Source organism: Taeniopygia guttata, chromosome 4 (genome assembly GCF_048771995.1).
Source record: "Taeniopygia guttata chromosome 4, bTaeGut7.mat, whole genome shotgun sequence".
Lineage (NCBI taxonomy): Eukaryota > Metazoa > Chordata > Aves > Passeriformes > Estrildidae > Taeniopygia > Taeniopygia guttata.
The window spans coordinates 3,788,924-3,802,499 of record NC_133028.1 but is presented as its reverse complement, the minus strand read 5'-3'; the positions used below and the strand labels follow the sequence as shown (position 1 = coordinate 3,802,499).

General features: G+C 39.7%; 1 protein-coding gene across 3 annotated transcripts in view; it reads right to left on the bottom strand.

Moving 5' to 3' along the window:
* CTNNA2 (catenin alpha 2) overlaps positions 1-13,576 on the bottom strand; it is a 471,460-nt gene that overhangs the window by 341,373 nt on the left and 116,511 nt on the right. For all 3 annotated transcript variants that reach the window (XM_030270317.4, XM_072927892.1, XM_002188730.7), the window contains exons 4-6: positions 12,560-12,726; positions 8,391-8,510; positions 6,097-6,363 (exon numbers count right to left, since the gene is read on the bottom strand). In XM_030270317.4, the coding sequence (XP_030126177.1) occupies positions 6,097-6,363; positions 8,391-8,510; positions 12,560-12,726 (554 nt within the window). The remainder of the gene's footprint in view (positions 1-6,096; positions 6,364-8,390; positions 8,511-12,559; positions 12,727-13,576) is intronic.

Sequence of the window (13,576 nt, the reverse complement as noted above, 5' to 3'; positions counted from 1 at the left end):
TCCTCAGGACCCCAAAAATTTACTCTGATTCTTCCTCATTTGAGACATCAGTTCAGCATTCTCAAACACACACCTCTGCAAACAGATAAAGCTTTTGGTTTTAGTGTAAAATGCAACATTTTGCCGTTGGTTATTATTTTCTTAATATGCAAAGCATGACCAGTCTGATGTTTCCCCACTCAGAAGAGACCTGAGGAGTGAAGAAAGTGCCAAAGTATCTCACTACTGCATAGAAGCATAGAAGTTGTAGAAACATTGAGGTGCAGCCTGGCTGCCTTCACACAGGAAATACTTGGCTTGACCTGTTGCAGTGGAAAAGCCACTTTGAGCTGCACTAGGGACAAAAAAAAAAAATAGCTTGTATTTTACGGTTCCCAGCACAAAAAAAGTGTGGACTTGGGGGAATGAGTCTAGATGAGACTCACAAATTTGATTAGAGGGTTTGAGCCCCTCTGCTCTGGAACCAGGCTGGGAAAGCTGGGGATGCTCACCTGGAGAAGAAAAGGCTCCAGGGAGAGCTCAGAGCCCCTTCCAGAAGAGTTGGAGAGGGACTGGGGAGAAGGGATGGAGGGACAGGACAAGGGAGAAAGACAGGTTGGACAGGGCTTGGAGCAACCTGTGACAGTGGAAGGTGTTCCTGCTCATGGCAGGGGGCTGAAACCAGATGATCTTTAACGTCCCTGCCTACCCAAACCATTCTGAAATTCTTCAATATTTCATACAAATCCATATGTGAGGTTGCAGCACACTTTCCCCAATGCATTCCTAGTTAAATTCAATACAGAGTTGCTATCATACAGAAATTGCCATTTGCCTGGACTCGAGCTACTCAAGCTCAACAAGTCTGGTTTCAAATTGCTGTTGGATGTGCAGTAATGTTTTTGCAATTGTTTCTTATGAATTTCAGTGGCAAAACAAACACATTTCAATTTTCTTTTCAAAGCTCACATCTTGTCCTGTTCTCTGCAGCATCACAAATCACTTGTCTGAAAAACATATTTACAAGCAAATTGAAATTCCATAAATGTTCTGCAAAAATCCATTCTCAGATCATCTAGCAGTTACTTGTCCAAAAAGGAACATTTTAAAGGTAACTTAATGATACAGGATTTTTTTTTCTGTCTGCTACACTTCTGCCACATTTTGACAGCTCCTTATTTTACTACCAAAAAAAGGAGCAGGCTTTGCTACTGCTATACCCAGATACTTTGTCTTTTCAGTTTCTCTGTAATGTTTTCCCCTCATTACACACTTATTAGATCTTTCACTCCATTTAAGGTGCACTGCATTCTCCAGCCATGCAAAATGTTCCTTAAGGAGCACAAATGTATTCACAAAATATGTTATGATAGCCCATTTATTAATTTAGAGCTGCATTTAACAGCCTGGAGGACAGTGACCAGTGTCACCAGACACTTTCTTTCTCATCAAATGTAGTCATCTCCCAGATAGCTGACTTGCTCTGTTCAAAAATTCATTAAAGATTGAGTTACTCTGCCTGTAATTTCTCAGTTCAAATGCTGCTCATAACAAAAAAATTCAGTATCCTGGGACCTATCCCAAATACATAAGTACCTCAAGTACTAAAAATCATTTTAACCACCTCTTCCAAATCTGAACCATATCAAATCATAGAATCATGCCTGAGTTGGATGGGACCCACAAGGATCAACCAGTCCAAGTCCAGGCCCTTCCCAGGACAACACCAAGAGTCCCACCCTGTGCCTGAGAGCATTGTCCAAATGCTGCTTGAACTCTGGCAGGTCTGGTGCTGTGACCACTTCCCCTTATATTCCTTTAAATTCCTTTATAAACCAGATTATTTTCATACTCAGAAATCAGAGAGCAAAAGGGTGACCCACAGGCTCAGCAGCTGGAGATGTAACAAGGATCGACTCAGCTGAACTGCAACTTTAAAGACAAAATACAGAGAAACAATAAATCCAATATTAAAAAAGATAAAAAATTATAAAACATCAGATAAAACAACATCACCTATAGGGCTTGCCTGTTTGAATTACCATACATTAAAACTAAGCACTATATATTTATGTTAACAAACAAAATATCATTTTAGTCCCTTGCCAGAGGCAGAACTTGCACACACAAACAGAAAAGACAGGGAGAAAAGTCAGCTAAGCCATCTCATCACTTCTTTCTGGAGCTATACAGAAAACAACAGATATTTGCTTTTGGCACCAGTGGAGAAAAGGGTTTTTGGTCCATTTTTCCTTTAGGTATCTTCTCCTCCCCTTTCTAAGCCAGAGGATTTATAAATTCTATTTAATTTTATTGAAGATAATTCAAGCCTTGCTTCAAACACGGGAATAATCCCTTTTATGGAATTCTGGTGCATGCATAGTAAACAGCTTTATATTTGCAACACCATTACACCCACCCTCCCAGCACTGTACAAGAATGATTATCCTCATTTTTCATATCCAAATCTAAGGGAAATTATTTAGAAATGCTTAAAATGTAAAGAAATGTAGGTCTGAAACCCCTAGAATCTGAATTTCCACTGTGATTAGCACTTCTGAGGTGTTGTCAGCACATCCCACTGACACAGCTCCACTCCTCAGGACTCAGGAATTGTAATCCCAGTCCACATTCTGAGAGCAGGCACCCTCCTACTCACCAGAGATCCCAAGTGCCCAATAAATTCTATTTTTGCCTGTCACTGCCCCCTCTCTATTCCATCATGGGGAACAATCTGTGTGCAGATCTTGTTGTGGCACAGACAATCATGGAATCACAGAATTGTTTGGATTGGAAAAGCCCTGCCAAGGCCACCGCTAACCCCTGTCCCCAAGTGTCACATCCCATGGCTTTTAAATTCCCCCAGGCTTGGGGACTCCAGCACTGCCCTGGGCAGCTGTGCCAGGGCTGGGCAAGCCTTTGGGTGAAGAAAAGTTCCCTGATATCCAAACTAAACATCCTTGGCCCAGCCTGAGGCTGTTCCCTCTCCTCCTGTCCCTGTTCCCTGGGAGCAGAGCCCGACCCCCCGGCTGTCCCCTCCTGTCAGGAGCTGTGCAGAGCCACAAGGTCCCTCCTGAGCCTCCTTTTCTCCAGGCTGAGCCACTTTCCAGCTCCCTCAGCTGCTCCTGGTGTTCCAGACCCTTCCCCAGCTCTGTTCCCTTCCCTGAACAAAGTTATTGCTTTATTTCTATATATAAATCTATATTTTTACATTTTGCCCCTTTGCAGTTTCCCTAAGCACACCAGTCTCGCTGCCATCTATCTTCATCTCAGTTTGCATCCAGCCCAGTTTCCTGGTCCTTCTCATTACATTTCTTCTCACTCAATAATTTCATTCTCTTTTTATCTACCTCCCCACCACACTCCAGTTTGATGTGTAGGTCCTGTCTCTGCTGCACACCATGAGGGCTATGGGGAGGACACCAGATAAATCCATCCCATAGTTTAACATGTGCCAACAAAGCACTCCCTCCATAACCAGAAGATATGAGAGCTCACCAGGTCAAAACTACCATTTCCTGAGTTAAAACAGAGCCTTTTTAGAGTTCAAAGGAAGTTCTTCAAAAATTTATCTATGCAACTTCCAAAAATTTGGCAAAATATCATGAGGAGAAAATAAACTGTGCACCTCCATTTGCATTAAAACTCAGAAATATTTCATGAGCATAGAATATATGCCAAATTTTAATAACAAATTACTAGTAAGACCAGAAATGCCTATTTATAAATGATCTAAGACTAAAGCAGCAACATGGAAGTGAAAGGACAAAGCAACAAGGCATTAAACATGTTCTTTTATCATCAATCACTTCAAATAGAACTTTAATGGGAAAAAAATCTACTAAGGAACAGATTTGGGAGCTCCCCTTATTCCTACATAAATTACCTCTGAGAGGCAATAAATGACAACTATCTTCACAACTTTGTTGTTAATAACTCACAGGTGACTTTACACAACCCCCTCATGTACAGAGTGTGACAATTATCAAAACACCTACTTAAACACAATGGCTGTGCTTCAAATAGGTCGGATAATTATTTGTATTCTATGTGATGATATTCTGACTGAGAAAATGTTCAAATTATTCACACTGCAGTTATTTGAAGCGCTAAGCCACAGAACACTGATTCCAAATTTTGAAATAATGAAGGTTGAGAAGTGTTAAAATTATGGAAAAAAACTGTAAACTTATTTTTAATACAGAATAATCATCTTGGCATATAATGAAGGGTTTAGTAAGCACTTGCTACCAAATATAAACTGATTGCAATTCATATGACTGAGACTGTAAAATAAATATTCTGTAAAATTATTTTCATTAGAAAATACAAAGATCCTTTTCCTTGCTGAAATAATATACTGCCACTATAAAAAGCAAGTATTTTTTCTCCACCACCTTTTAACTCATGACATAGTTTCACTAATCTGTTAATTTTGCTTGTTTTCTTGTTTGTAAAACATAAAGATAAATTCACAATCACCCCACCACCAGGAGCTATAAATTTTTACTCTCTCTGGAGGTTAGGGATGTCATCTTTGATGCAAACTTAGGTGTGAATAAATCTCACTCAACAGCTAAGCAGTGAGTTAGAAAATGAATAATACAATTGTTTCAGTCTCTGCACCCTTGTAAGTCAAAATTTTCATTTAGTTTCCTAAAATGACAGTGCGAATTCCCCAAAAAGGCTGTTTCTCCACACATAATTATGAACAGAACATACTAATATGGCTACACATCTCCCACACACATGCATGGCTCCTGCAACATCTCTGAAAGTGGAAAAGACTTTACCTGAGAAAAAAAGGGTGAATATTCTCATAGAGGCAGGGGACAATATCCGATGTCTTGCACAGTCTTCACTACATTTATTTTCACTAAGCACAACGACTTTATGCATTGAACAACAGCCCTTTTTCCAGAAGGCAGCAGCAGCATCATCAGTTTGGGACTGAGGAGTCACATGTTTTCTGTCCCTGTTTGTCAAACCTTTGCTGTCCACAACGTGCAAAGTCCCACACAAAAGCCAGAGCACAGTCACCACCACACAGGGATATTATTCCCAGGATCTTACCAACCTGGGACCTGTGAGCTGAGAAAGCCCTGAAAACGCTGAGGAATTTCTTAAACCTTAACCCACATTTTGCAGGAAACCCACAGATGTAAGAATAGATGGAGGAGACAAGCGCAGTCCAACATGCTGTGGGAAAACTAATGTTTTAAAGATATCACCTGCACTACACCTCCACTTCCAGCCTTAAATGCAGAAGGACTGAGCAGCTCCTGATTGCTTGAGACAGATGCTGGGATTGCAGCCTTGTGTCTTAATCAAAGTGAAAAGGACACCATTCCCCAGTAATAACTTCAACAAGTCTTTGCCTTAAGTCAAAATGAAAGATGAAAATATTGTCAGAGACTGCCTGCAATAACCTTTTTGTTCATTGCCTGAAGAACAATCCTCACATGTGAGATAGGGAGAAATCATCAGACAGGATTGCTAATGAAATTAACAGCCAAACAATTAGCTGTCAGGAAAGTAGTTTAAACGAAACTGTATCTACTGCTGGAACAGAGGCTGCGGCACTTTGCCCACAGCTGAACTGACTGCTATCAACTCTGTTTGAAAGATGCTTTTTCCACGCCTTTGATTAACATAATTCGTGATTCAAGTTGAATGTTAATGTTTCCAGGACACTGAGCTCCATCACAATTTTCATTTTTTTGTCTTGTGTTCCTGACTTGCTAGACAAACACGATTTTACCACTCAAGTAACCCAATTTGGTGACCAATCCTGGTCAGCAAACTAAACTGCCAGATTAATCAGACTTTACATTTTCTAGAATCATGTAGTGAGATTTGTCAAGGATCCTAAGGATAACAAGAAATTTTTTTTCTCACTATCCCAGCCACTGCATATGAGCACAAATAACTCCTTGTAATTCCAGTTCATTAGCAGCAAACAACTATTCCTCACCAAAACCAATACAAATCGATGTCTCTGTGGAAATGGATGTGAATGAAAAGGGGAATTTAAGTCCTGTATAGGAACAACTTAGCTAAAAGCTCTGTAGATTGTGTGGAGAAACACTTAATTCTCCCCACCTTGCTGATACTCACATCAAACTCATTCAAAGCAGCAGCGAGCTCCCCTATGCCAGTGTGGCCCTTGTTCTCATCGGTGGGCGAGGTGGCCTGGGCAGCGTTGGAGATGCCAGCAATCGCTTCCTGCACTTGCTTGAAGACGTAGTCCCTGTTGGCCCGGGTGGCCGCGACGTCGGGGTGGCGCAGGAAGGCCTGCGAGGCCGTGTACAACATGGTGGCGTTCTTCTTCAGAGCCCCGCGGGCCGCGGCCATCTCGTCCCTGCAGTGAGGATCCTTCAGCTCCTGCGTGAGAACATGCAGCTTTTAGAGTTGGAAACGGAAGGGTTTGTGTTGGAATGCACTGCCTTGAGCATCCCAGCACGGACGCCCCGTGCAGTGGTTTGGCAGAGATGGAAGCCATGGCAGAACCCACCAGAAATCACTGAAAGAATTTCCCTCCTGCCCAAGGAAGTCCTTCTGTGTCAATATCTTACCAAAGAGTCACTTCCCTTTTGCAAAAACCCATTTAAAATGTACATAAAACATTCAAAATTACTTTCCCCAAACTGGACTCCTTCTGCTGATCCACAATGGCAATGCAAGTGCAACACTCCTGGTTGCAGCAAGTGCTTTGTCTAATTACTACACCTATATCCTTTATAAAATTATCATAAGGTAGATTTTTAAAACATCAAACTAGAAGTATTACATAGATGAGTATCATAGAATTAAAGAATTAATTAGGTTGGAAAAGATCTTTGAGATCATCCAGTCGAATCTATGACCTAACACCATATGGTTTTAGTTCTTAAAGATCTAATAAACATGCCTCTCAATGTTTCTATTTTGCTTCCCTTCTTATTTTGCTCTATTCCTCATATCATTTAGAGCTTTTATATTTAGAATATGACAGATACTTTCTTTTGTTTCCTCTGACAAGAATCAGATACTGCACAACATGTTATCAGACTCACGTATTATTAACACCTGATTTTTTTTCAATTATAGTGTATATCATATTGTCCTTGAAAGCCTTACAAAGATGAAGACAGCCCTCATTATATTCATTAGAATTAACAAAATATTATTACTTCTACTTTAAAATTATGAACAAATCAGTCTTGAGAGCTGAATAGTTTATTTATGTCCACACTTGGAATCAATCACCGACACTGAAAAAGGACACAGATATTCTGGATTTAAAGGTTCTACCCACTGATTAATTTCAACCACACGTGGCTGGCAGGTAACAGTCTTCAGAGAGAATTTTTGCCATATTCTTGTCTTTTCAATGAGAACTTAAGAGACATAAACATCCATTAACTTTCACATTTTCCTCTTTTTCCCTAGTTGCAGCTCTGTTTCCACAGGGGAAGTGTCTGAATGTACCCAAGAGCATTCTCCATATAGTGCCTAGATCCTACATTTTAATTTATTTCCCTTAGTCTGATGGTTTGCTTTCTGTAGTCCTGCAAGAAGCAGGGAGTTGAGCTTGATGATCCTTACAGATCTCTTCCAACTTGAGATAATCAATGATTCAATTTTAGTATAACTGTCAAAATGCTGTTTTTCAGAAAAATGCCCCACAATCATGATTCAGAAGAAAATTGCCATTACTGCAATAAGGTAAATAGGCGGATGAATATGGAAAGTAAGCTTTCCAAATCCAGTGTTCAATGCAGTAAAAAGATGGCACATCCTTGAATTATTGGTGGTATTCAAATATAATTGAAGTTGGAGAAACCTTATACAACTCTACAGTATCTTGAAAAGAGCAAAGTTCAGGGGAAAGCTCTCTTTACTGCAAAGCTGTACAATGACCAGCCTTGAACAAATGTTATCATGAATTTCTGGTCTCTTTTTCAGCTGCCTTAGCAATGAATAAATGGATAAAGGAATAATTTTTTTTCAAAAAGTATCTGAAAAATATTAATAATGGTTTTAAGCACAAAGTAGATTTCTGTTCCTCCTGAACTTGAATAATACTGAACTTGCACAGAGCTCGTGCTTTACCAGCTGTCAGAGGGACCTGAAATCTGCATAGGTTAGAATCAAATGGGAATAATCATCAAATTAAAACTATCCTTAACCTCCAGAATCACTTCCCTTTTCACCCTTCAATCTGTTATTAATTGAGGCCTCTTGGAAGGTACTCTTAAAGAAATGGCACTTCTGAAACACTTCATCACATTCAAAAATAATCAGTGTGATTAAATTATAGGCCATAACATAGCACCTAATCGCTCACTGTACATTTTAAACCAGAACTGGACAAAAAACAGGAGAATTTTAGGATGAAGTTGGAGTTTTCCAACCACTCCTGTACTCACCTGTTGTCTCCTCGCAGCGACATAGTTCAGTTTAACCATTTCCTTCCCAAATTCCTTAAAACGATTGGCTAAATCTTGCTCATTTGTTGCATTTTTCACAGCTTCTAGTGCCTCCTCTACCTACAACACAATAAATCAGTTCTGTCAGCATTTTAATCCACTCTTTGAAAAATCACTCTGTGACTATTCCACCCAATACTCTGTCTTACATGGATCCAATTTAGGTTTCACATCCATCACTGTGCAGAAGCTTTATGAGAGTCCCATGAACTTTAATTAGGTTTTTAATAGAGCAGCTGTCACTCTGCATTACTGTCCATTTACTGTGCTTTGGGATCATGTAAAACTAATGTTTTAAAGATATCACTGTTTTAATTTCCCCGCCCACACTTATCAAATGAAATATTTAATATCTATGGGGTTCAAAAGAAAACACATGAGTATGTTCTTAATGTGTGGTACAGGATTTGTGGGAAAACAAAGAAAGTTATCACTTCTGGACAAGAAATATTTAAAAAGGACATTCAAACTAACCATTAAGGTTTAAATTTACCCTGATAAATCCAAAACACTCTATCTTTGTGAAACAATTTATCACTTCAACCCAGAATATTTGTATTATTTCTTTTTTTCTCAGCTCTGAGCTTTCATACTTTAGTTACTAAACACTGAGAAAAAAAATTATCCAAAAACCCACACCTGCATTTTGCAGTGATGCTGCAGCTAACAGACAAAAATATAAAACTCCAGTTATATCAACAGGTTGAGCCAAATGTATTGTAAACCTTTACATTATGCAAAGCCAAAAGAATAGCTAAAGGGATAAAATGCTTTTTTCATGCAACAAGTAAAGGAAGCATTACTGTGATTAGATGGGAATTCAAAGTTGTACTTCTCTCCCTTGCAAGATAAAAATGCAATTCCAAGCAAAAACACTGAGAACTGAAAGGATGCTACTGAACCTTCTTGATAAAAGCTATTGTTCAGCTAAAAGCTGCAGTTCATAAGAACATGCATAACAAATTTTCCCCTCAAAAGACAAGGGCTTATTGGCATGGAGACAAGCAGGGGTTTGCAGCTCTCCAGACATGGCTGGGAATTGACAAATTCAGCAGTAGCTGGTGTCTGATAGTTTAGAAAGGCACAATTATGTGCAGAACCCATCTTTTTATTGCTTGAATTGCTCTGTGTTTTCCTACCACTGAGAGAGTATATTTTCATTTTGAGCTCTTACCTACTTACTGCAGATTTACAAATTACAGGGCAGTAGAGTAGCAAACTCATACATTTCTATTGGAAAATGCGTAATTTGGAACATAAATTCATAGCTGTTATGTTGGAAATTATAAATCAAGTTCTGCTGATTTACAAGCTACAAGCTTATTCAGAATCCAAGTTACCTCTTCTTTTTCCTCTTAAGGAGAACACAGTTTTTAAAAAATGAACTGACTGCCTTGCCATTAACACAAATTACAAAATCATCCTTGTATAAAATAATTTGCTCCTGCAGAACTTCTTCCAAAATATGCACATTTTCCTTTTTAATCAAGAAACATTTACATTAAAATACCTGAAAGTTCCATCTTTACTGTTTGCAATGCCAAGCACGGGCATGAAAAATTGATACACATTTTTCTAAATCCTGCTCCATATTAAATACAATTCCTGATGATTTTGCAGAGTTTCCACTCTGATAATCAGATTTCAAAGGATGCTGATCATACTCTATCAAATGTCATTCAGGGCTCAAGACCACAGATTCCAAAAGTAAGAAACCAGTTATGGGAAACAGTAGAAAGGACAGGAGCACAAGCTCCTTTTTAATGATATTTTTATTATTACAATTTCGTTTTTACAAATTCATACTGGGGCAAGTTCTCCATCCTTGAGAAAACACTCAACTGATCTGTTCCTCTGATTAACTAGCCTGGAGTTAATTAGAATAGATCTATAATTCTCTGTGTGCATGACCACATATTATAATGGTACATGTTTTTTTAATATGTTACAAAAGTTTCTGCAATAACCACTATTTCTAATTTTAGCAGTGCAAAAGATAACCTGAATGCAATGACCAAGAGTCCTTCCAGAAAGCACCTCCATATATTCCCTCTAAAACACTAATTTAAATGCACCATTTCCTGGGAAGCCTTTGACATGCTTTCAGAGAAAACTGATTACAGCACAATTCAGCATAAATCAGGCTTCATTACACTGACATGCAGAATTATTTTAGTTCATTAATTTTATGGGTAACTTATACAAGTCTTTGAAGGTTACCTTTGAGTCAATAGAAGAGCTGTTCCTCTGTCAATTTTGTATAGTATAACCACTTTTCCCCCCGAGTAATTCATTTGTCTAAAAGCAGTTAGCATTGTAAAGTGGTAAAATAAGGATATTTACATGTTCAAGCCTCAGAAATAAATTAGCCTTTCTAACATGAATTAAAAGTGACAGTTAAGGCTCTTATGTTGAATTTTGCTGGAAAGAACCAGAGATCACTGATTTCTGAAACCACACTTGTATTAGGTAAATACAGAGGTTATAAACCACACTGCCACACACGGCCCTTCTGGGGTGCAAACTGTGCAAATAAATACAGCCAGCAAATAAATACAAACCAGCACTGCACATTTGTGTTTTACATAACAGAGTACTCTGCTGCAAATGGGAAAACAGAACTTCTCATGAAAGAGCTTGAATACAAATTTTCATTATAATGTTCAGAAAAAAACCTGATGCTTATGATATTCAAGTGTTGGCCTTGCTAGGAAAGGACAATTTGAATTACAGTTACATGGAGCATTATAGAGAGGAAAAATTAAAAGCATATTGGAGAGAGACACTGCTTACACTGCACGTAACCAGAGCCATGTGCTGACAATTCTGAGAGCAGCATTTTATTAATTAAAGCAGAGCTCACTAGAACCTGTGCTGAAAAATCGGCCTCTTTCCTTATGAAAACTGTTTTCCAGCTATTCAGGTTATCTGCACAGTTTGCAAGTTGGAGGGTTATCACTGTTTTTCCAGAACATGAGATTGTTGTGCAGTTACACTGTCAAAAAGACAAATTTAAAAAAAAAAAAAAAAAAAAAGGAAATACTTTTTGAACAGTTGCTAAAAAGAAGCAACTCTCCATCTCTTCTGTTAAACACATGCACTCTGCAGGCTTTAAATATTCTGTATATGATTTTCTGCACAATCTTATTTTGTTTCAAAGGTTTTTGGTGAATCGTTTCTGCAATAAAAATGTAACAGTGCAACATCTAGGGAGAGTGGAAAAATGTACTTCTCAGTTTGAACTGAAAATCTTTTTAATACTCCTGTATAAAAATGTGAATGGTGGTGGTCAAAAGTGAATATAAATCTGTCCAAACTATCTGGTAATCTGTAATTCCTCTTTATTCTTTGATTAGACAGTTGTACTATTGTACAATAGTACAATACTACAAATTAAAAATTCCATCTTTAAATATATTCAGAAGTCACAAAGAGGAAAAAAAAAAAAAGAGTAGACAACTTCAGTACCTAAATTGTGACAGAAAACAAAAATACTAGGAAAGTAACTGGGATAGGATGTGAGGGGAGCAAATGCTTCTTCAGTTCAGGTCAGAGAGCTGTTTAACAGCAGTATTAGTCTGGTCATTGAAAATAGCTCCCAAATTTTGCTTTAAGTGTTCAAATATTAATTTCTGCAGAATTAGAAAATGAATGAGACGAATGCAGAAATGTGTTAACTCCCTCTGCTGATCTGCTTTAAGAGAACCAAGTGGAGAGCAAGGACTGTGGACAGCTGTCACTATAGGACACGTGAAAGCACAACATGAGCCCACTGCTATTTGCAAGGTAAAAAAGAAGTTTTATTCTCTGACTCCAACTTTTATACTTTTCCAAAGGTGACAGTGGATTGGAGAGTGAATGTGCCACCTCTCCAAAGACACTGGACAAACTACCAGTACATCAAGTTTCTTCACCCCTATGAAGGAATGCAAAACAATATGTTGTTTATAGAAAATTGTGTGAGAAAGTTTTCTAACAGAATGTAAGCTCAGAAGGTTTAAAAAATCTTAAGAATCAGGGCGACAGACAGTCACCTTCCCAAATGACTGATCCCAAATTTTCCACGCACAAAGCACACAAACCCAACAGAGAAGGTGAGAAACACCTACGATTTTGAGGTGTGAGAGGAGCCTCATGACATCAGCCATGTCAGCCAGGATGAGCAGGCGAGTGACGGCCGAGAGCAGGGCGCGGGCGGCGCGCACCATGGTGCCCCTCTTCACCGAGGAGCAGGGGTCGTCCGCGAACTCCGACGAGGCGATGCGCATCGTCTCTCCTGGAGCGGAACACAAACGGTGCTCAGGTTAGCTCCAGGTCAGCTCTCAGCCTCCTGGTTTTAGTTTCTATGCTTTGTGGAAGAACAAAGTGCTGCCGAGAAAAAAAATCTGAGAATCGCAAAACCCTTGGATTTAAAGCCCATCCGGCTCCACTCCAAGGACACCTTCCACTGTCCTAGGGCAATCCAAGCCCTATTTAACTTCTCCTTGGAAATTTCCAGGGATCCAGGGGCAGCCACAGCTTCCCTGGGCAACACTTACAGGGCCTCCCCACACTCAGAGGCAAGAATTCCTTCTCCATATCCCATCTAACCCTGCACCCTGGCAAGAATTCCTTCCCCATATCCCATCGAACCCTGCCCCCTGGCAAGAATTCCTTCCCAATATCCCATCTAACCCTGCACCCTGGCAAGAACTCCTTCCCAATAACCCATCTAACCCTGCACCCTGGCAAGAACTCCTTCCCAATAACCCATCTAACCCTGCACCCTGGCAAGAACTCCTTCCCAATAACCCATCTAACCCTGCGCCCTGGCAAGAATTCCTTCCCAATATCCCATCTAACCCTGCGCCCTGGCAAGAATTCCTTCCCAATATCCCATCTATCCCTGCACCCTGGCAAGAATTCCTTCCCAACATCCCATCTAACCCTGCACCCTGGCAAGAATTCCTTCCCAATATCCCATCTAACCCTGCACCCTGGCAAGAATTCCTTCCCAATATCCCATCTAACCCTGCACCCTGGCGGTTTGAAGCCATTCCCCCTTCTCCTGCCACTCCACGCCTTGCCCCACGTCCCTCTCCAGCTCTCCTGGAGTCCATTTAGGCACTGGAAGGTCTCCCTGGAGC